Source organism: Netta rufina (genome assembly GCF_964035555.1).
Source record: "Netta rufina genome assembly, chromosome: 6".
NCBI classification, from domain to species: domain Eukaryota; kingdom Metazoa; phylum Chordata; class Aves; order Anseriformes; family Anatidae; genus Netta; species Netta rufina.
In genome coordinates, this window is record NC_140129.1 from 12,004,084 (window position 1) to 12,025,911 (window position 21,828).

Consider the following 21,828-nt stretch of genomic DNA (forward strand, 5'->3'; position numbering starts at 1 on the left):
GCCTCGTGCCCCCGGGGGGACGTGCCCACTGCCAGGGAGGCTGGCGCTTGGCAGAGGAGGGCTTGGCGTGGCCAGCAGCACGGCCACTCCTCCTCCTGCTCCGGTTTGAAGGCTCGGCAGCGCTGGGGAGGAGAGAGCGATGCGAGCACTGCGGGCGCCTCACCGGGGCTGAGCTCCTGCCTCTGCCCTCCTCTCCTTCCCCCAGCCCCTCTGTTTCTCTCCGGGAAGCGGCCGGGCTCCATTTCCCTTCCCCATGGCTCCACACCGCCTGGGGCTGTTGCTGCTGCTGGCTTCCTGCTGCTTCTCCTCCTCCGAGGCGCAGCTCCTGGACTGGATCTGGGGCAGCTCGAAAACCACAGGAACCCCTGTGGCACCCAGCACTGCAGCCACCACCTCCCGGCTGGCAGAGCCATCACCCACCCCGGGGACGGCAGCACAGAGGCAAGACCCTGCAGCGGGGGACCCTACGGCCACCACGCAGCAGCACCAGGAGCAGGACCCCAGCACGGCAGCGCCCACGGGCCAGGAGAGCGCGGAGGGCACGGAGCAGTGGGACAGGAGCTCTGCGGGCACCGCGGCGCCGACGAGCGTGGCTTGGATGGCTGCTCCCCCCAGCAGCACGCCCCCCGCCCAGCTCCCCGCAGGGACGGGGCACCCCGAAGCGACGCAGCCGCCCCGGCAGCAGCCCGAGGGGACGGGGGTGTCCCCGCAGAAGCCGGCGGCCGCCCGCCCAGGTAGTGCTCCTTTCCCTTTCCCACCAGGTGGCGGTGAGCCCAGGAGAGACGGAGCAGCGCCCACGCCACGTGCTGCGGACCGCGCCGGCACATGGGCACGCGGGGGACCCTCGGCGGCCCCCGGGCTGTCCTCTGCCGCTCCAAGTGCTTCCCTGCTGGGCAGCAGGGACCCCGAGCACGGCAGCAGCCAAGGCACTGGTAGCAGGGGGCTGGCACTGGCCGGTGCAGCCGGGAGCCGGAGCCCTTCTGCGCCCCACCAGAGGGCAGCTGGCGGCGTGGATTCTCGTCCTGCTGACGCCGCCGGCGCTCCCCGCTTTGATTTACTAACCTCCACCCTGCGGCTCGCTGGTGCTGGCGGCGAGGGTCTGGCTTCCACCTTTCCCGGACTGATGGCGGCGGCCGGGCGCTGCCTGCCCTTCCCGGCCAAGCTGCCCTTCTGCACCATGCTGGGCACCGACCGCGTCAGATTGCCGAATTATCTCAGCCACGGCAGCGAGGCGGAAATTCGGGCTGCTTTGCATGAGTGGGAGGGGCTGCTTGAGTCTCGGTGCCACCGCTACTTGGAGTGGTTCCTCTGCTTGCTCCTGGTCCCCGGGTGTAGCGCCTCTGTCCCCGTAACCCCCCCGCCGTGCCAGGGCTTCTGCGAGGCCGTCAGAGACCTGTGCTGGATGCACTCTGCCGGCGGGCGCCTGCCTCTGCCTTGTGACTCTCTCCCCGAGGAGGACGGAGGCTTTTCTTGTGTCTTTATTAATGTGTCTGCAGGTAATGTGGCTGGGTGGTCTCTGTCTGTCTGTCTGTCCCCCCCAAGCCCCTCCGGGCCAGGCAGAGATGCAACTGCCTCGTCCCTGGGGAGGCTGCGCAGAGCCCTGGCCAAAACCTCCTTGCGCCCAGCCTCAGCTTTTCCGGCTCTTGGGTGGTGGCTCCTTTTGCAAAGCTGAGCATCCCTGCCCTGTCCCCGGGCTGGTCTCCACGCAGGGGGGCTGCGGAGCTCACCGTGGGGGCTTCAAGGTGACCTGGAGAAGGGGGCACCAGGGCACTGCTCCTGGCGCGGGGCCGGGGCTGTGACCCCGCGTGCACACCTTGGCGTGCGTGCCCCGCTCTCCTGCAGCTGCCCCAGCACCTTCGCTTTGGGGTTAATGATTTACCCACGGCTAATGTTTGATCCCCCGCTGCTCAGGAGGCACGAGAGGTGCTTTGCGTCCCGTTTTCACTACAGAGTGGTTTCGAGCTGTGTGTAACTTGGCCGCGAGCTCAGGCCTCCTCCTGCTGGGGGGAGAAGCCAAGGGTGGCAGCTTGGGGCTGCTCACGGGGGGCTCGGAAGCAGAAGGGGTCGGTCGGAGATGAAAGCCCCCCCTAACACCCCTCACAGCTCTGCTGAATGAGGCTGTGTTCCCAGCCAGACCCCCGTGCCCCGGGGTGATGTCCAGGGGTGGCCGAGGCGGAGGGGTCTGGGCACAAGGGGCGCCCACATGGCCGTGGTGGCTCCCCGGGCTGTCAAAGCGGCTCTGTCTGCGGGATGCCACGCGATGGGGGAGCAGGGATGGAGGCGGCGCAGGCGGAGAGCGGCTCGGAGCATCCCTGGGGCCCTTCCAAGGGCAACGGGAGCCAAAGCTCGGTCACCGTAGCCCAAGGCATCCCTGTGTGATCCTGTGCCAGCGCCACCACCAGCTGCAGCGGCGTCCGGCAGCCTTTGGCACCCAGCTGGGCCATGGGACAGGCATGTGGCCGGCTCCGCAGCCCGCCCTGGGTGCTGGCAGTCCTCCACGGGACGGAGGGAGCAGCGTTTGGGCTCTCCAGGAACCGCTCTGGAAAAGGCAGGCGGGTTTGGGGTTGAGGTGGAGCTGGGAATTTGGGGCAGGCAGCGGGGTCCCGAGGGCACCAGCCCGCGGGCAGGGTCACGGCGCCGTGTCTGGCTTCTGGCTGCAGCACTTCCCGCGGCCGGGGCGAGCACAATGTCTCATTGTGGGCAGCAGTGCCGGGGAGCCCCGTGCCGAGGCTGGGGGGCGAGTGCCATCCCGCTGTCCCCTCGGCCAAGTGGCACGTTTGGAGAGGAGGGGGAGATCCCAGGGATGGCTGAAATACCAAGGGGAATACGCTTGAGAGTTGCCTCGCTGACAAAAGCCCCTTTCAGCCTTTTCCCCCTCCACCCACCTCGAGCCCCAGGGCAGAGGCTGGGCTGTCTGCATGGCGAAATGGCAGCACCAGCTCCTACAGCCCTGCAGACCCCCGGGAGGAAGCTCTGATTTCCTCTTAGCTTAAAGCTCTTCCGAATTTGGCTTCCTCCGGCCCGCGATAAGCGCAGTCCCTGCGTCCTGGCGGCGTCTCTCGGCGCCGGGGCTGCTCCGTGCGCCCCCAGGGGTGGCCAGCGCCACGGGAGCAGCTTTCCTTGGGCCTGCTCGAGTGGACAAACTCGAGGGTGGCTGGGGTTGGCAGAGAGAAAACACCCCCCTGCCTCGAAAACGGGGCGTTTCTCATCTCCCTCCAGCAGGGCCAGTCAGCCCTGGCGTCCTGGCTTGGCAGCCACGGGAGGCTGGGGATGCTCCGCTTGCACAGGTGCCCCCAGGCTTTGGAAGAGAAACCCAGGTATTCATCTCCTCCCACCATCCCAAAGGACACGTTTCCCTTCCAGGCTGGGCAGGGCTGGCTGATTCCTTTCCTTTCCTTTTTCTTTTTTTTTTTTTTGTTTAGTATCTTTTTATTTTTTCAAAGAGTTCTGGAGGAAAATACTTGGCTCCGGAGCGGGGTGGGGGTTCCCAACCTCCCATGCACATCTCTGACACAATATCCCCTGCCTGTGCTCAGCACGGGGAAGGAGAGGGGCACTGAGTTGCCTCAGCTTATTGCAGAGACCCCTCATATCCCTGGCTCGAGAAGGGGACAAAATCCCCATCCTGGCTGGCAGCTTGGAGCCGGGTGCCGTGCCGCAGCCCTCGGCCATTTCGGAGCGCGGGTGGCCGCCGTGGTAGCGGCAAGCCCGAAACGGGGCCGTGCACCTGGGAGCAGCTGTCAGCTTTCTCTCCCTCCTGGGAAATCTGGAGTTAAACCTCACCGGAGCATCGAGTTGGCACCGGCCCGAGAGGTTGACATAGGAGGGGAGGAATCCAGCGCCCGTTGTGTGGGCGATGAGGATGTGCGCGCTGCCAAAACAACAGGAGAGCTCGCATCCCGAGGGCTGGCCCGCGCCGCCAGATGTTCAGCTGCGCCTGGTAGGAGAGACCGTCCTGACCAGAAGTCCCCAAAGTGCCTTGAGAAAACGAGCTGGGGCAGGAGGCGAGCTGGAAATTGAGATCAGCTGGGAAGCCGGCGGGGTGCGCGGCGGCCCGGCCGCTTTCCCAGGCAGTGCGAGGGGAGGGCCGGGAGCGTTCCCAGCCGCGGTGACCCTGCGGGGACAGGGCCGTGTGGGGGTGGCCGTGACCCTGGAGCAGGCACGGGCATGCGTGGGCACGGGCGTGTGGCCGCACGTGCAGGGTCGCTTTGATTTTATCGGACCTGAGGGATGCCGTGCGGCCAGAGAGCCAGCAGCAGGGAATGGGGCACGTTTTGGGAGCTGCGCCCTGATGGTGCTGGGGGAGCAGCTTGAGGAGAGCTGCTGCATCCAGTTTGCAGCTCTGGGGTGCACGGGAAGATGCCAGCTCGCTCCCTGCTCCCCAGAACCCCCCCTGCTCTGTTACGATGCCAGTCCCGGTCCATGGGTTGGTCCGTACAGATGTGCTGCCCATGGCCTGGCACCACCCCATCCAGGGACAAGGTTGTCCATTCGGACAACGATTCCCCTCCCTCCCTCGGGAAGATCCCCGCTTGCTCTGGGAAGCTGAATCCATCCAGAGAATGGGGCCAGGAGCCAGGGTTAGCTGCTGGGGAAAGCATCAAAACCTTCCTCTGGAGACAGCGAGTGTTGGGGTCATCTCCGCAAGGCAGAAGCGAAGTAGCAACTAATTGGAAAGGGCACGAAATATCCTGAAAGTTCACTGGCGAGTTTCCTTCTGGCCATACGGGACTTTTAGGCTCAGCAGCTGCGATGCAAAGCGGAGCCTGCGTGTCCCTTTCCTCCCTCGTCTCCATCAGGCTGCGGGGCAGCAGCCCCGTGGGAGCGCGCTGCCGCTGCAGGGAGGAGCAGGTGGCCCCGTGAGGTGTCCCCAAAGGCACTGGGGACGGGGGGGGGACTTGCTAAGGGTGCGTGTCCTCGCTGTGCTGGTTGTCACCGTGCCCTCTCCCTCCTCCTGCAGAGAACCTGAGCGCCGAGGTCAGCCTGCTGGAGCTGATCGGAGACCCCCCGCCGGAGGAGATCCTCAAAATCTACGGCCCCGACAACAACCCCGGCTATGTCTTCGGACCCAACGCCAACACGGGCCAGGTGGCTCGCTACCACCTGCCCAGCCCCTTCTACCGGGACTTCTCTCTCCTCTTCCACATCCAGCCCACCACCCCCCGGGCCGGCGTCCTCTTTGCCGTCACGGACTCCTCGCAGAGCATCATCTACGTGGGCGTCAAGCTCTCGGACCTGCAGGCGGGCAAGCAGCGGATCATCTTCTACTACACGGAGCCGGGCTCGCCGAGCTCCTACGCGGCCGCCACCTTCACCGTGCCCACGCTGCTCAACCAGTGGACCCGCTTCGCCATCAGCGTGGAGGAGGACGAGGTCGTCCTCTACCTGGACTGCGAGGAGTACGAGCGGGTGCGCTTCGAGCGCTCCCCGGATGAGATGGAGCTGGAGCAAGGCTCCGGGCTCTTCGTTGCTCAAGCCGGGGGGGCCGACCCCGATAAATACCAGGTAAGGAGGCCTTGGGTCACCCCAACCCGCAGCTGCCAGGGAGGAGGGTGGCTGGATGTGACGCCAGCCAACTGGATCCCAAGGCAGAAGGCGATGGGGCCGCGCCGTGGCATCCACCGCGCCCCATGGCTTTTCTAGCAGCATGCAGTCTCTTTGAGCCTCCACTTGGCTAAAAATACCCGTCTGCTTCGGTGCCTGCTGTCTGGGCTGGTGAAATGGTCTCTCTGAGCTGGAAATGCCTGGGCTGGAGCATATCTTTGCTGGCCGGCTCTGGGCGGTATCTGCAGGAAGAGGTCTGAGAGCCGGGAGGGAAGGCGATAGCTCGGGCTGCGATTCGAGCACAGCTTGCGTGTGAGATAAGATTTGCAGAAAGTGTGGGGAAAATGCCTCTGACGTGGAAATCCCCCACTGCTCTTGGGGGGAGGAAAGCTGAGCACTGTGCTCCTGAGCTCAACCAGTGCCTTGGCCCACGACTGGCACCGCCGGGGCCTCGGAGCCATTAGACCGTGTCGGGCAGGGCTTAATCATTGATGGGCTGGGGACCAGTGGCTCGAGACGGCCCCCGAGGGGTCTCTGGAGCAACCTCCTGCTCTTAAACCTGCCATGAGGGCCGAGCCATGGCCATGGAGGAAATCACCTCCGAGCTGGAGGAGGGTTTGGAGGATTTGGGAGGCGGCTGTGGAAGAAAAACCCAGAGCAGGGCGCACTCGTGCCTTCCTAGCAGGTGATGTCTCTGCCTCGGGGAGGAGGCAGCCTGCAGAGCAGCCCCCTGCCAGCCACGAGGAAGGGGAGGCTGAGACCTGCCAGCCCCCGGGGTGTCCGCGGGGCATCTGACTGCCTCATGACGCCCAGCCCACGCTCCTGCAGCCACCAGGGCCGAAAAAATCCTGCAGATGGAGGGCTTGGCCGCAGCGGGATGCCAGAGAAGAGGCCAGCCTGGAGTGGTGCTTTTGGCTTGGTGCAGGCTCGGTGCTGCTGCTGGGTGGGGAGGAAAGGCTTGGGACACAGCCGGGCAGCCCCGGGGAGAGCTCAGAGCCCAGACGGGCGGTGTTGGCTTGGGGGCTGGCTCTGGTTCCCTGTGTTTTTATTTATAGATAGATGCACCGAGACTGCCCTGTGGTTCTTGTTTTCTCCAACACCCCGTGCTTCCTGAGCGTGCCTCTTTCCCGGACACGGCACGCTGTGCTTGCCAGCGAGCCCCACTGTTATTTTAGGTGTCTCGCCCGGAGACGAGGCACTGCTCCTCTCCAACCTCGCCTCCCAGCACGGCCCCTGGCAGGGCGATTTCTTCCCTGCTGGGCTGGGAGCATCCCCACGTCCCGTCCCAGCAGCGGGGACCTGGGCTTTGCCCACGCGCCCTCCTGGCTCCGGATGGGGATGCTGCCCCTCTGGTGGCACGGGTAGCTCAGCTCTGGGGGCTTTTCTGGAGGTGACGTCCTTAGGGAGGGGTTTGTTGTATGAATAAGGGGTCTGAATGCGCTTCCAAAACCCAAATAAATGGGAAGGAAGTGGGGATTAGCCTAAGAAATACAAAATCAGACAGTGGCGGACAGGGGCTGGCCGTCATCCCTGGGGTGGGGAGTGCTCCGGCGATGGGGAAGCGAGGAGCACATCCAAAAAGCTCCCCGTAAAAGCCTCGCTGTCCAGCTGCCCGGAGCCCGGCCGTGACCTCCCGGTGCTGCAGCCTGCAGAGGGCTTTTTCCCATGGATCGGAGCCCGCAGCGGGGAGCTGGGGCTGGGGTCAAGGTCCCGCAGCCGGCATGTCCCCCCCCTCCAAGCTTTGGGGACACGATGCGGGGTGGTGGCAGGGCAGCAGGACCCCATGTCAGCCCGCACCGGTGTCTTGCAGGGTGTGATCGCTGACCTGAAGCTCCGAGGGGACCCGCGGGCAGCCGAGCACCAGTGCGAGGAGGAGGAGGACGACGCCGAGGTGAGCCTTGGGTGGCCAAAACCCTGGGGGGACCCCACCCCATCCGTCAGGCTGACCCTCTCTGTCTCTCCCCGGGCACACGCAGGCATCTGGAGATTTCGGCAGCGGGGCAGAGGACAGGCGCCAGCCCTCGGGGAAGGACGGGGTGAGTTGGCGTTGCGCTCGGTGGCCACCTCCTGGTTGGCAAGGCTCAAAGCTGGTGTCACCTCATCGCTGGCACAGGGTGTCCCGGGGCTGGTGGATGCCGTCCCCGTCACCTCCCCGCCTGTGGCAGCGGATGGCGGGTCGGGAAGGAGTTCGGGCTCCCCACAGCAGGCGGAGAAGACCAGAGCGGAGGAGAGGCTGCGGGTATCTGCAGGAGGTAATGCTGGGACACAGGAGGGTGGCTGTCCCCAGGGGTGTCAGCACCCAGAGCGCCCAGGTCCCTCTCCTGTGTCCGCAGGCCCCAAAGGAGAAAAAGGGGAGAAGGGCGAGCGTGGCCTGAAAGGGGACTCGGGGACCGGTGGTGTCTTGGGGACGGGCAGCACCAAGGGGGAGAAGGTGGGTGACAGAGGTGCCGCTGGGGGCTGCCTCTCCCGCTGGCTCGCAGCCGCCTGTCCACGTGTGACACCCACCCCTCTCCGTTTCTGTCCCGCAGGGGCAAAAAGGTGAACTGGGCATCAAGGTGAGCAGCGCCGGGGGAGCTGGGCAGTGCCGCAGGGCGAAGCTGTGCCCTGGGGGGGGGAGCAGAGGGGCCGTGCTGCTGGGCACGGGCGGACGCCTTTCCCTCTGCTCCCCAGGGCAGCGCTGGCTTTGGCTATCCCGGCTCCAAGGGCCAGAAAGGCGAGCCCGGAGAGCCTGGCCCCCCCTCGCGGCACGGCGACGGCGCAGTGCTGGAGCCGGTCACCGGCCCCCCCCGGCCCCTCCGGCCCCCCGGGGCTGCCGGGGAAGGAAGGGGCCCCCGGCAGGGACGGCGAGCCCGTGAGTTGAACCCCCAGCTCTGGCAGCCCCTCTCCTGGGGGCAGCATTGGGGCTGCTCCCCCTTTTTTCCCCTGCACACCCCGCTGACCTCTCCCCTTTGCCATCCCTAGGGCGATCCCGGCGAGGACGGCAAGCCCGTAAGTAGGGGTGCAGAGGGGTGCTGCAGGGCATGGCCGCCCCTGCACCTCACCCACCCTCTGTGTCCCCCTTTGCAGGGCGTGATGGGGCCCCAGGGGTTCCCCGGGACCCCAGGAGAGCCCGGGATGAAGGGGGAGAAGGTGAGTGACCGTGTGGGTGCTGTGCCCGTGCCCGTGGTGTAGCGGGTGGCCAGGCTGTGCTTGCAAACCACGCTCTCTCCTCCATCCCAGGGTGACCCCGGTGTGGGGCCAAGGGGCCCCCCAGGACTGCCAGGTCCCCCCGGACCACCGGGACCCTCCTCCAAGCAGGACAGGCTGGTAGGTGCTTTGGGGACATGGGACGGCTATAGGGCATGGCGTGGGGATGCCTTGGGGCAGCAGCCCTGCTCTGCTGGGCACCCTGATCCCAGTGTTTCCCTGGCTCTTCTCCCCCAGACCTTCATCGACATGGAGGGCTCTGGGTTTGGCGGCGACCTGGAGACCGTGCGGGTGAGTGCGGGGCCCCTCCTCGGGGCAGGGGGCAAGGGACACCTTCAGCCATCGTCCCTCTTTCTCTTGCAGGGCCCACGAGGGCCACCCGGTCCTCCGGGGCCCCCTGGCGTGCCCGGCTTGCCAGGGGAGCCGGGACGGTTTGGGATGAACAGCACAGACCTGCCAGGACCACCGGGGCTGCCCGGCAGGGATGGGGTCCCCGGGACCCCGGGGCCGGAGGTAGGTGTGGGGTGGCCAAGGGGGAGCCGTGCCCGGTGGCCATAGCTCCGTGCCTGCCGGCACCACGGCGTTCCCCCACCCTGAAACCACCTCCTGGGCATCTTGCAGGGTCCTCAGGGTCCTCCTGGCAAAGATGGGATGCCAGGGCCACCGGGGCCCAAAGGAGAGCGGGTGAGTGTCCCCCACCCCGTGCACCCCGGGTGTCTCCGCTCCGTCCCCTGGCGCATCTCCGGAGGCCCCGGCTCCCTCCAGACCCAGCAAGCCCCAAGCTGGGGATCACCAACTCGCTCCCCTTCACCCCCTCTCCTCCTCCTCCTCCCCAGGGTGACGTGGGTGACCTCGGCCTCCCCGGAGCACCAGGACCCAAGGTACCGTGCCCGGGGCTGGCTCCTCTCGGGGGGGTCCCTTTGCAGGGGTGCCGTGCTGGGGGCAGCCCCTGTGCAGACGGGGTGGCCGCGGGCATGTGGGGTCCTCTTGGAGCAGAACGGAGCAGGGGGGAAAAAAAAAAGGCAAAAAAGCATTTCTGATTTTAGACGAGCCTCTGGTGGCCACCGTGCACATTGCACAGGGACCCGGGCTGCCAGGCTGAGGGATGGCTGCGTGGGGAGGGCTCTGCGGGCTCCCACCCACACCCTCCTCTTCTTTCCCCTTCGCAGGGCAGCAAGGGGGACACGGGGCCAGCAGGTGCCCCAGGAGAGATGGGGTTAGCCGGCCTCCCCGGGCCCATCGGACCCCGAGGGCCGCCAGGCCCCCCTGGCCCACCGGGGCCACCGGGGCCGGCGTACGAGGCTGGATTTGTAAGTGCCAGCAGCGTTTTGGGGGAAAGGCAGGGGGTGGGAGGAGGGGGACAGGCACGGCTCAGCCCCTTCTCCTGCCCCAGGCCGACATGGAGGGCTCGGGGCTGCCGCTCGCCGCCGGCTCCCCTGGGCCACGGGGACCTGATGGACCTCAGGTAATTTGGGGCCGTGGCGCCCCTTCCCTCCCCTCCGACCCCGCCGGGTGCTGTGCGCTCACGTCCCCTTGTCCCCTCGTCCGTGTGTCCTGCAGGGCGTGCCAGGACTGCCGGGGATCAAGGGGGAGGTCGGCAGCCCCGGGCAGCCCGGTGTGCCGGGACCCAAGGTAGGAGCGGGATGCCTTAGGGGGGGATATTTGGGGGCACCAGGGGGGTGCTGTGCCTGCATCTCGCCCTGTCCCCATGCTCCTCCTTCCAGGGGGACGCTGGCGTGCCCGGCGTGGACGGCCGCCCCGGCCTGGAGGGCTTCCCCGGACCGCAGGTAGCAGCGTGCCCCCAGCCCTGCCACGTGCCCACCGCACACAGGGGACGCTGGCGCTGCTCCCAGCCCCGTCCCCATCACTGCTCACCCCCGCTCCCTTCCCCTTGCAGGGACCCAAAGGTGACAGAGGCAGCCCGGGTGAGAAGGTAGGTGCGGGTATGGTGCCGTGGGGCCGCCGGGGGGCAGCCGGCACGCTGACCCCGCTGTCTTCCAGGGCGAGCGAGGCCAAGAAGGAGTGGGGCTGCCCGGCCCCCCCGGCCCGCCTGGGCCCCCCGGACAGGTCGTCTACGTCTCGGGTGAAGATGTAAGTCATTCCCACTCCTGGGGGGAGATAATGCTGTTGGGAAGGGGCTTACCCAGCATGAATTGTGCAGAAAAAAAACAGGGGGACCTCTCCTGCAGCTCAGCCCCTGCTGCAGGCTGGGCTGCAGAGCAAAGGTCTCATTAAAAACCACATTTTGACTGTTTTTTCCAGAGGTCTTTGGCGGCTGTGCCGGGCCCAGAGGTAGGTAGCCCACCTCCCTGCTGCCCGTGGTGCTGGCAGGGCTGCGTGGCTGCAGAGCTGCTGCCTCTTCTCACCTCTGTCCGTCCCCCCGCAGGGCAGACCGGGGCACGCCGGCTTCCCGGTGAGTTGGGGGGACCCCGGAGCCAGCGGTGGGGCAGCCCCTGGGGGCCAGCTGGGGCTGGGGGCAAGCGTCCAGGGGAGAGGTTGGGGAAGCACCTGCCCAACTCACCCCTCGGGGAATAGGGCAGATGGATGGGGAACCCTCAGTGAGGAGAGAAGCTGAGAGCCAAAATTCGTGCGAGCTCGAGGGCGCTGTGAGGGACTGATGGCTGGCAGCCTGCTGGCCCGCCCTCCTCGCCAGGGAGAGATGCTCCTTGTTCCCAAACTCTGGTTACCGATCCTGCCACGCGTTTTGGGGCTGCTGCTGGTGGCTGATGCCCCCTGCTTCTCCGTGCAGGGCCCGGTGGGACCAAAAGGGGACCAGGGCTCGCCTGGCTTGCAGGGCTCGCCGGGGCTGAAGGTAACGCTTTGCATTCCCCCACCCTTCCTGAGCCCTGGCGTCGGTGCCAGTGCATCCACCCCCAATTGTGCCTCCTGCAGGGAGAGAAGGGAGAGCCCGGCGTCATCATTAGCCCGGACGGGACCATCATTGCTGCGAACATGAAGGGAGAAAAGGTGGGTGGGGAGAGCAGGGGCCAGGCGCACACGGTGCCCCTGGTGCAGTGCTAATTCCCCGTCTGCTGTCCACAGGGGGAGCCCGGGCTGCGGGGACCGATGGGCCCGTCTGTAAGTCAGCACCACCATCCTCCTCCTCCTCCTCCTCGTGCCCCGTGGGGAGGGAAGGGGCTACTCCCGCGGCTCTGACTGCCCCTGTCCTCTTTCCTCTCGCTCCAGGGCCCCCACGGACGAGCAGGGCTGAAGGGAGAAATCGGCTTTCCGGGCAGACCCGTAAGACCCGCTCCTGGTTTCGGTTGTCCCCTGCTCCCCGGCACGTCTGCGGGGGGTGGTGGGCTCGGGAGGATGCGCCTCGAGGGCAGGGGCACCAGTGACCCCGGCATGGGGACAGGGACAGGGACAGGGACAGGGACAGGGACAAGGCTGATGTGTGCTCATCCACAGGGGCGTCCCGGCATGAACGGGCTGAAGGGCGAGAAGGGCGACCCGGCGGACATCAGCGGCGTGCTGGGCCTGCGGGTGAGCGCGCCTGGCCTGGCACAGGGGCTGTGGGGAGGGGACAGGGGACCAAAAAGAGGCTGGCTCTGGGGCTGCGTCCCCCCAGCTGTGGGCTCACGCATGGCAGAGCCTGCTGGGTGCCGCGGGGCACAGCCACAGCCCTGTGTGGGGACGTGTCGCACCGCCTGCTTTGCACTGGTGACACCCTGATGTGTCCTCTCTCCTCCCCCAGGGTCCCCCCGGTCCCCCAGGTCCCCCCGGCCCTCCCGGCCCTCCTGGCAGCATCGTGTATGACAGCAACAACGTGAGTAGTGCCGCCGTGACCTGACGGCGGGGGCCAGCTCACCGTGCCGTGGGCTCGGCGCTTGCCACCCCCTTCCCGTTGTCCCACAAAGGGGACACGCTGGCGGGGAGGTGGCCGTCCCCGCAGCGTCTCGCTCTGCATCCCCGCAGGCTTTCAGCGACGCCAGCCGCCCTGCGCTGCCGGCCTTCCCGGGTAAGGGGGTGTCCTCACCCCAGCACCTCCCAGCGGGCTGGGGACCCCAGCAAGGCGTCCCGCTGGCCTCTGAGGCGGCATCGCCCTTCTGCTCTCCGCAGGTTTCCACCAGTTCCCAGGGCAAAAGGGAGAGAAAGGAGACGTGGGTGCGCCGGGGCCCCCAGGTGAGTGACACAGCCCCCCAGGCAGAGGGGTGGGGGCGGCTCGTGCCCATGTTACCCCTGCTCTCTGTCTCCCCAGGCCAGTTCCCCTACGACCTGAGCCACTTCGGTGCCAGCCTGCGGGTAAGGCCTTCTCCCCGTGCCCGCTGCTGGGGTCCCAACCATTTGGGGCTCCCCAGCTGCTTGTCCTAAGGACACGCTGTCCCGCAGGGTGACAAGGGGGAGGCAGGTCCCAAGGGCGAGAAGGGCGAGCCGGGCGGCACCGCTCTGTATGGCCCCAGCGTCATGGGGCCACCAGGGCCACAGGGCTACCCGGGCCTGCCGGTGAGTACCCCACATCCCACCTGCACCGTGCTGGGAAGTGCCCCATGGTACAGGGCACAGCAAGGCTCTGGGCACTGCGCTGTGGGGGCGGCACCCCCTCCTGCTTTGCTTTAGGGACGCCCTCTCGCACCACCTAGGGTCCCAAGGGGGACAGCATCGTTGGGCCACCGGGGCCTCCTGGACCGCAGGGACCCCCCGGCATCGGATATGAGGGGCGGCAGGGCCCTCCTGGCCCTCCCGGCCCCCCCGGGCCACCCTCCTTCCCAGGCCCCCACAGACCAGGTGAGCGCCTGCCCCGCGCCCCTACCCATACCCTGGAATGGGGCATCCCATCCCCACCTCACCTTTTCCCCCCCCAGCTATCAGCATCCCCGGCCCCCCTGGCCCACCGGGGCCCCCCGGCCCGCCGGGCAGCAGCGGGACATCCCTGGGGGTGAGTGTGGGCTCTGTTTGGGGCGGGTGGCAGCACGCAGGGGCTGAGCCCTCCGAGCCATCTGAGCGCCCGGCACGCTGTGCCCGCAGCTGCGCGCCCTGCCCACCTACCAGGCCATGCTGAGCGCCGCGCACGAGCTGCCCGAGGGGGGGCTGGTTTTCCTGGCTGACCGGCAGGAGCTCTACGTCCGCCTGCGGGGGGGCTTCCGCAGGGTGCTGGTGAGTCGGGGGGGGCGGCTGGCACCGTGCTCGGGGGGGTGCCGGCGTGGCGGGGGCAGCTGCGCGCTCACGTGCCGTGTCCTTGCAGCTGGAGGAGCACACCCTGGTCCCCAGCTCGGCGCTGGTGAGTCCCCCGTCCCTGTCCCCACCACATCCCCGGTGCTGGGATCTGGGGGCAGCACAGCCCCTGAGCTCTCCTCCCTCCCCCAGGACAACGAGGTGTACGACAAGCCGCCCAGCGTCCACTACGGGGGGTCCCCACACCCTCTCCAGCCCCGCGGGCCCCTGCACCCCCTGCGCAACCACAGCCCGCCGCCCACCGCCCGGCCGTGGCGCGGGGACGAGGTGGTGGCCAACCAGCACCACCTGCCCCAGCCGCCCCTGCTGCAGCAGCACGAGCTCCTCAACAGCTACTACGTCCAGCGCCGCCCGGAGCCGGCCCCCGTGGCCGCCCACGTGCACCAGGATTTCCAGCCTGCTGTGAGTGCCCCGGGTTGAGGCTGGGAGGAAGCTGAGGGGACTGGACATGGTGTCCCTCACGCCAGTTTTGTCCCCCTTTGGCAGCTGCACCTCGTGGCCCTCAACACACCGCTGAGTGGTGGCATGCGCGGCATCCGCGGCGCCGACTTCCAGTGCTTCCAGCAGGCCCGGCAGGTGGGGCTGGCCGGCACCTTCCGCGCCTTCCTCTCCTCCCGCCTGCAGGACCTCTACAGCATCGTGCGCAGGGCTGACCGTGCCACCGTGCCCATCGTTAACCTGCGGGTACGGCCCCCACCCCTTCCCCAAGCCCCTCGCCACACCCCCTGTGCCATGTCCGCCCTGCCTGGCACCACGGAGAGTCCCAGCATGGGGCTGCGGGGGTCCCGGGATGGGCTGACCCCCATTTCTGCCCCCCAGGACGAGGTGCTCTTCAGTAACTGGGAGGCTCTCTTCACCGGCAGCGAGGCCCCGCTGCGGGCTGATGCCCGCATCCTCTCCTTCGATGGCCGGGACGTCCTGCGGGATTCGGCGTGGTGAGTGCAGGGACGGGGCTGCTGGTGGTGTGGGATGCGGCCACGACCCACTGCAGGCAGGGAGGCAGAGAGGGGAATGGTTTGGAGCAGGCACTGGGTACCGCATGCTGCATCCCTCTGCGCCCACCCCTGGGCACTGGGCACCCCGTGCCACGTCCCACTGCGTCCATCTCCACGGGGACCGGCTGGGGACCTGGCTGTGAGGCTGGGGAGCAGCTCCTGCTGCAGCAGCCTCACCCCTCTCTGCCTTCCAGGCCGCAGAAAAGCGTCTGGCACGGCTCGGACGCCAAGGGCCGGCGCCTGCCCGAGAGCTACTGCGAGGCGTGGCGGACGGAGGAGCGCGGCACCAGCGGGCAGGCCTCCTCGCTGAGCTCGGGCAAGCTCCTGGAGCAGGCGGCCAGCAGCTGCCAGCACGCCTTCATCGTCCTCTGCATCGAGAACAGCTTCATGACCGCTGCCAAAAAATGACCCCGCTCGCCGAGGGCTGCACGCCTGCCTCCCCGGGGAGGGGCTGCTCCCCGCCACGCTCCTGCCTTCGCCCCGCTGGGTTCCTTCTCCCCCCAGACCTAAAGCCAAAGAGACGCTCGCCTCCGTCCCTGCTGATCAGGGCAGCCGTGGGCTGGCAGCCTTCCTCCTCTTCCTCCTCTCGCAAACACCACTTCTCTTCTAACCCCGTGTGTTTAACCACTGCAGCTGTATCCTTGTGCCGCCCGCCCGCTGCCCCTCCCTGCTCAGATGCTCTTTTTGGGGAGGCTGGGTGCGGGGGGGGACACGCTGTAGGGAGGTTTTTAGGAGATGCCGTGCTGTGTGCCTTGCTGGGAAGCCTGGCTCCGTCCTCCCCAGGAGCTGTGGCATCTCCTGCCAGCCCGAGGACCCCAGACGTCCCCTCCCCAGGTGAGTAGCTGTCCCCTGGCGGCGGTGCGGCTCCCCAGCGGCTCTTCTCCTGCACTCTCCGTCCTCCCCCGGTAAGCTCCTTCCCAGGCAGCCCCGCACCTCATCATCCTCACTTCTGTCCCCCATTCCTCACTGGGCACGAGGTGAACCCTGGGGGTCTGGTCCCCGATATCTACCCCAAAGCTCCCCACCCTTACTGCCACCCCTGCACAGGGCCAGGGTCCCATCCCCTCCACGCGCCCTTGGGACCCCCGGCTGCGCCCGTGCCCCTGCCCTGGGTCCTTCCAGCTTTCGGCACAGGTCAGCAGGGACCGGGGGGGCTCACGGGGCAACGGGGCAGCCCCAAAGCCGGGGCAGGAGCGGGGCAGCCCGGCGTGCCCGTGGCATGTGTTTACATGCGTTTGCGTGTGTGTGCGTGTTGACCACATGTGGTACCGAGGCCAAACACCGCGAGCACCCGCCAGGCCACCGGCCTTGCACCCGGGGGGGCTGCGGCGGAGCAAAGCCGAGTTTGCATTGGTGTGGGCAAATCCAAGGTGCTAAAAAAAAAAAACAGAAAGAAAGGAAAAAAAAAAAAAAGATAAATCTGTAACTAGCTTTTTATTATTGTATGGAAATTATTACCATAAAAGCTGTGCGAGTCACACGGCCTCTATTTCTTACAGTCTACTGTATTTTGTGTAATTAATGCAATTTAAAGCCTGTGGATCTTTATATTTTTGTCCGTTGTGTCCCATAAACCATTTTCTAAAGGCACTGAATAAAGAAATGTTATCCTCTTGTAGCCTGGCTCCACACAGCTCTGCAGGACGTTGGGGAGCCGGTGCCCGGGCCCCCCTGGACCCCCACCGCTCCCCTCGCGTGGTACCTGGTGGTGCTGCCGCGGGCACCCTGCCTCCGCTCTGGTCGTGTTTGGGGCCACGTCAGCCTCCAAAAGGGGTGGGAAGAGCAAGCCTCGGGGCTGGCTGCTGGCTCTGCGCCACGCCAGCGTCCTCCTCTGCACCCCACGGAGCAGCTGGGGCAGAAGGTGGGTCCCTGCATCCTCAGGACCACCAGCACACGCTGGTGGTGGTGGTGGTGACCGAGCCCTGACCCGCTGCCAGGGCCAGGCGCCATGCCAAGGGAGCCCGTCCGTCCATCTGTCTGTCCATCCAGCTCTCCGTCCGTCCTGCCCGGCTGGGTGCCGACGCTCAGGCTTCCGTGGCGTCTGCCTCCGGGCTCTTCTCCCGCACCGCAGCCGTGGCGGGGACCGGCTCCGGTGGCTGCGCGCGGCGGCTGTGCCGGACGCCCACGCCGACGGCCACCATCAGGTAGGCTGCTGCCAGCAGCATGAAGTAGCCGAAGTACACGTAGAACTGCAAGAGAGCGGCGCCTGCAGCGAGCCCTGCGCCTCCTGCCCCCCTCCTCCCCCCGCCACGGGACCCCTGCCCTCCTCGGCGCCTTACCTGGGGATGCACGGAGAGGCCCAGGCCCCTCTTGTCGGCCACGATGATGGTGATGATGGTCTTCAGCACGGTGCCAAAAAAGGTGTTGACCCCGAAGACGAGCGCGCAGAGCTCTTTGGAAAGGGAGGTAGCAATCTGGAAACTGGGAGATGGGGAGGGCGGTGAGCGCCGGCCCAGCTGCCGGTGGGGGGTGGCAGCACGAGGCAGCCCCCCACGCACCCCAAAAGCCTCCCAGGAGGGGTTGGGGTAGCACGCACATGGCGATGGGCACCAGGAACTGGTAGGAGCCGCGGAAGAGGACGTAGGCGGCGTAGCACAGCCAGATGTTGCTGGTGGTGTTCATGAGCATCAGCAGCCCTGCCTGGACGGCCGTCACCAACCCGATCACCAGCGCCGACCACAGCGCCCAGCGGATCTTCACGTGGCCGGCCACGAAGGAGGCGATGGCCCCTGTTTTGGGGGGGGGACACGCACAGGGGACAACGTGAACTCCCACCCCACAGGGCGCTGCTCCTGCATCGTGCCCTCAAGCCTCCTCCCGGGTACTGCACCGCGTGAAGCAGCGTTACGACCGCCTTCCCCAGGGCGTGCAGCAGGATGGGGGGGCTCCCACCTCACCCCACCCCACCCCACCCCGAGCCGCAGTATCCCCGAGAGGACAGCCTACCCAGCAGCGTGGAGGCGGCGTCCACCCCGCCGTTGTACACCCGGCGGTTGTCCCTGGCCGGGTAGATCTCGTTCCAGAGGATCTGCACGTAGTACAGCACCAGGTAGTAGCCGGCCGAGTTGAAGACCCACCAGCAGGACCAGAGCTGGAGCTGGGACTGCTTGGCCAGGGCGCACACCTCCCGCAGCATGCGGCACAGCACCATGTCCCTCCAGCCCCCCGCCGTCCCCTCGCCGTCCCCCCCGGCCATCTTATGCAGCTCGGTGGGCGCAGCAGCCCCGTTGCAAGCCCCCTCGGGCCGGTTGAAGAAGAGGCTGCGCTTGGGCCGCTCCAGGAAGAGGGTGAGGAGGAGGCCGAAGGTGACGAAGCCCAGCGAGACGTAGTTGAGGGTGAGGAAGGGGACGCCGCCCAGCGTGACGCAGAGCTGCCCCAGCACCGAGCTGGTGAAGACGCCCAGGAGGACGGCGGTGCGCGAGTAGCTGGCCATGCGCTGGTAGCGGGACGGGGCGACGAGGGAGAAGATGTAGGAGGAGTAGGCGATGCGGGCGGCCATGGTGACGCCGTAGAAGAACTCCATCAGCTGCATGGCCAGCACCGAGGTGCCCAGCACCAGCAGCAGCCAGATGGAGATGTGGCTCAGGCTCTGCAGCACCAGCACCGGCTTGTAGCGCAGGTAGTCGGTCAGCAGGAAGATGGGCACCAGCACCGCCACGTACGAGTAGCTCAGCACCGGCGTGATCTCGTTGGTCACCTGCGGCGCGCGGAGGGAGGCTGAGCGCGGGGCTGGGGCTCCTCCTCGGGAGGAATTTGGCCCCTGTGCGCTCGGCCAGGCCCCCTGCTGCAGCAGGAACATGGCGTTCCCACGGCAGCTGGGAGTGGGGCCAGCACTGCGAGGCGGGGGGGATCCCTGCCTAACCCCCTCGCTGCCAGAGACCCCAGCGCTGTCTCCTCCCTGCCCGTGCACCTCGGGGTCCCCCCCGCTCCCAGCTGGCACAGTGGGGGGACACCCAGCCCAGCAGTGCCTCGTCTCCTGCCCTGCCAAGCTCCTTGCACCCCAAAAGCGCTTTCCAGGCGTGCCGGGGGCAGAGCAGCCACCCAGCTCTGCTCCATCACGGGGCTGAGAGCTGCCGTGGGATGGCTTCAGCACCCCGCTCAGACGTGGGGATGCTCCGGCTGGCCCCTGGCCGAAAAGGGGTGCGCCAGGGGGGAGAAGCACAACTCACCTCCTCCCGCGTGAAGTTCTTGTCGGGCCCCAGCAGGTAGGGGGTGATGAAGCTCTCCCCGGGCCGGATCTGCGTCATGAAGCCGTAGAAGCAGAGGTAGAAGACCTGCAGCTTCCAGCGCTGGTCCGGCGCCGTCTCCGAGGGCGGCTTCTTGCCCTCATCCTGCTTGGGCATGGTGCTGGTGGCGCGGCGGTGGGACGGCAGCTCCGGCCCCGGCACCGTCATCTAGGCGGGCGCTGCCGCTCCGGGCTGCTCCTCCGCGGCCGCGGGCACCCCTCGGCACATCGAAGGACACGCCGCTGCGGCGTCTGGGGAGAGAGCAGCCTTTGGCACGGGATGCAACCCCTCCGGAGCAGCAAGGCAAATAAATACCGCTACCTTCTCTCCCCGGGAGACGTTCCTGCAACAACGGGAGCCCGCAGAGATCAGAAAAAAGGCTTTATTATTGCAGAAGGAGCACCCCCCCCGGTTCGGGCGGCGTTTTCAAAGCACACGTAAAGATCTGACGGATGCACGCGCCGCGCTGCCCATCCTCCCCCACCCTCACCACCGCCCTTCCCTCCTGTTTTGAAGCCACGGGGGGGTTGCCCCCTCCCCACAGCAATGCTGCCCTTTGGGATGAGCTGCTCAGGATGTTTTCCCAGGGGCTGGGGAGGGCGAGACGGCCGAGCACCAGGCTCAGGGGCACAGAACAGGCAGTACCAGCCCCAGCCCAGCACAAAATTAAGTGAGTTAACGTGTGCCCAGCGTGGGACTGGCTGTGCTGCTGGGGCTTTCGGGGCACCAGAGGCAGGCGATGCTCAGGCCACGCATGGCAGCGGCCAGGGGGAAGCGAGAAGTGCCCCGGGGCCGTCACGAGGTTCACGGTCTGATGGAGGATTAAACGCTCAGATCCCTGAACCTGGCAGCGGGAAGGCAGGAGGCCCGATTAGCGGTCACGGGATGGGGCAGGGGGAGGCAGGGCCCTGGATCAGCGTTCAAGCTGTTGGAGAGCACGTCCAGGAGCTGCCCCCAACGAGCCCACTCGTTCCACCCCATGCGGCCCCACAGCTCCCCACTCCCCTCCTGTAACACCCCTGACCCCAAAATGCCCTTTCCCTGCCTGCTTTTGTCTTCCTAGGCGGCGGGATTTTGCTACCTATTCATCCTCACCGAGAACACCCGTGGTTCCCTTCCTTCCGGCCTTTCAAACCCGAACGAGGGAGGGGATGCGCAAAACCGAAAGAGGAGAGGGGCCCACAGGCTCCCAGCCCCTTCCTCGCCCCCGCAGCAGACGCCGTGCCCCACGCCCCGGTGCCCTCCCCGGCAGCACGCGGCGAGCGATAAAACCCACAGGCGTGAATCCACGCCGCCAGAACAAGGTCTACAAACCCGCTGACCCATGGATTGTGGAACAACCGGTCACGGTTGCTCAAACGCCCTGTCCCCAAATGCCTGTGGGTCCGCAGCACGTCCCAGCCCGTCCCAGCCCCAATGGAGAGGTCGGCACCGGGACTCGCCCGTCGGCCGCGTTCCCGTGGGGTTGCTGTGCCGGTGACTCAGCACCGTGCCCAGACCCCTCGCTGTGCCAGCAGCCCCCACCTACCTCTCACACAGGTGCACGCGGAGCCCGGGGGTCGGCGTGGATCCGAAGCAGGCGCAGAATTAGGAAAACTAAGCCGGCGGCACGACAAGCCCTCGCCTGCCCCGGCACGCCTGCCATTCCTCGAGGGATCAGCGCCGTTCCCTACGGCCCACCCGGCACCCCGAGCCCAGCGCTCCAGCACCCAGCAGCCAGCAGCCAGCAGCCGTGCCACGCTGCGCACAGCAGGACGGGGACGGGCAGGGCAAGGGGCAAGCAGCGAACCCCCCACAGCGCCCGCCCCGTGTCCCCAGCGCCCGGCCAGCCTGGACTCTGCCCCGGCTCGGGCTCGTCACAGCGCTGGGCTGTGGATGTGGCCGAACACGGTTTCCAGTTGGTGCCCACCCCGGGGGGCTGCTTCCCACCAGGAGCAGGTGCTCCTCGAGGGGGCTGAGCTCTGTCCGGGTGGATGCTGGTCCCCTGGCAGCCGTGTCACTGTCCCCGAGGGGGTGGCAGGACACACGGGGGTCCCCAGCCCCGGCTCCATCCCTCCATCCCCCCATCCCCGCGGGATGCCCCCGGCAGCCCCCCGGAGCCCTCCCCAGAGCCAAGCGGTGCCAGGGCCAGCAGGACGCATCGCCTGGTGACCTTGGCCAGGGGACACCCCGGGGGGCACGGTGCGGGGGGACCTGCGCAAGGGGAGAGGGGAAAGCCCCCCAAAAAGCCCCCCGCCCAGGGAATCCCTTTGGGGCGCTCCCTCGGGGCAGGGGAGCTCCTTAGGACGCCGGGGGGGATTTGGGGTGCGCGAGGGCGATGGGGGTGCCCGGCCCTACCTGTGGGGCAGCGGGCATGGGGGCGGCGAGGCCGGCCCGCTGCCGCCGGAGCGGGACACGAGGAGGAGGAGGAAGAGGAGGAGGAGGAGGAAAAAGATTTGGGGGTCCCTCGGGAAATGTAGTCGCGCCCCATGTGCGCGGGGGCTCGGGAACTACAAGCCCCAGGGCGCAGAGGGCAGGAGGAAGGGGAGGAGGAGACGAGAGGAAGAGGAGGAGGAAGCAGGAGGGGAGGGCTGCGCATGGCGTGCCGGTAACCCTGCAAACGGGGCTATGCGCAAACCCCAGCCCTGGCAGCATCACCCGGAGGAAGCCAGAAACGGGGCATTTCCCAAATGTTGCCCCGCGCTTTGCCAGCCTGCGGGACA

General features: G+C 67.3%; 2 protein-coding genes across 4 annotated transcripts; one reads left to right on the forward strand and one right to left on the reverse strand.

Annotated features, from left to right (window-relative positions):
* Positions 1-247: 247 nt before the first annotated feature.
* COL18A1 (collagen type XVIII alpha 1 chain) lies at positions 248-15,308 on the forward strand (the record flags this gene model as incomplete). The annotated part of the gene is given in 42 exon segments (XM_084289413.1): positions 248-734; positions 4,961-5,505; positions 7,355-7,435; positions 7,521-7,580; positions 7,658-7,796; positions 7,878-7,975; positions 8,073-8,099; positions 8,215-8,325; positions 8,327-8,395; positions 8,506-8,532; positions 8,611-8,673; positions 8,764-8,850; positions 8,968-9,021; positions 9,094-9,243; positions 9,352-9,414; positions 9,567-9,611; positions 9,900-10,040; positions 10,124-10,195; positions 10,291-10,362; positions 10,455-10,517; positions 10,628-10,663; positions 10,732-10,821; positions 10,993-11,022; positions 11,117-11,143; positions 11,480-11,542; positions 11,623-11,697; positions 11,773-11,808; positions 11,917-11,970; positions 12,142-12,216; positions 12,428-12,499; positions 12,649-12,691; positions 12,793-12,855; positions 12,932-12,975; positions 13,063-13,176; positions 13,314-13,458; positions 13,536-13,609; positions 13,699-13,827; positions 13,916-13,951; positions 14,038-14,307; positions 14,392-14,589; positions 14,725-14,840; positions 15,095-15,308. Coding segments are annotated over 42 exon segments (4,452 nt in total). The 5' UTR covers positions 248-253.
* A 930-nt stretch (positions 15,309-16,238) lies between these two features.
* Positions 16,239-21,604, reverse strand: SLC19A1 (solute carrier family 19 member 1). 3 transcript variants are annotated; one of them, XM_084289603.1, is made up of 6 exons: positions 21,464-21,604; positions 19,070-19,469; positions 17,847-18,597; positions 17,437-17,629; positions 17,180-17,321; positions 16,239-17,089 (listed from the first exon to the last, which is right to left on the reverse strand). In XM_084289603.1, the coding sequence occupies exons 2-6, from the start codon at positions 19,292-19,294 to the stop codon at positions 16,925-16,927; spliced, it is 1,476 nt and encodes a 491-aa protein (XP_084145729.1). In that variant the 5' UTR covers positions 19,295-19,469; positions 21,464-21,604; the 3' UTR covers positions 16,239-16,924. The 3 variants fall into 3 exon arrangements, with proteins under 3 accessions (XP_084145729.1, XP_084145731.1, XP_084145730.1); XM_084289605.1 differs by having other exon boundaries at positions 19,070-19,377; positions 21,464-21,603; XM_084289604.1 differs by lacking the exon at positions 21,464-21,604 and adding an exon at positions 20,655-21,173.
* Positions 21,605-21,828: the final 224 nt, after the last annotated feature.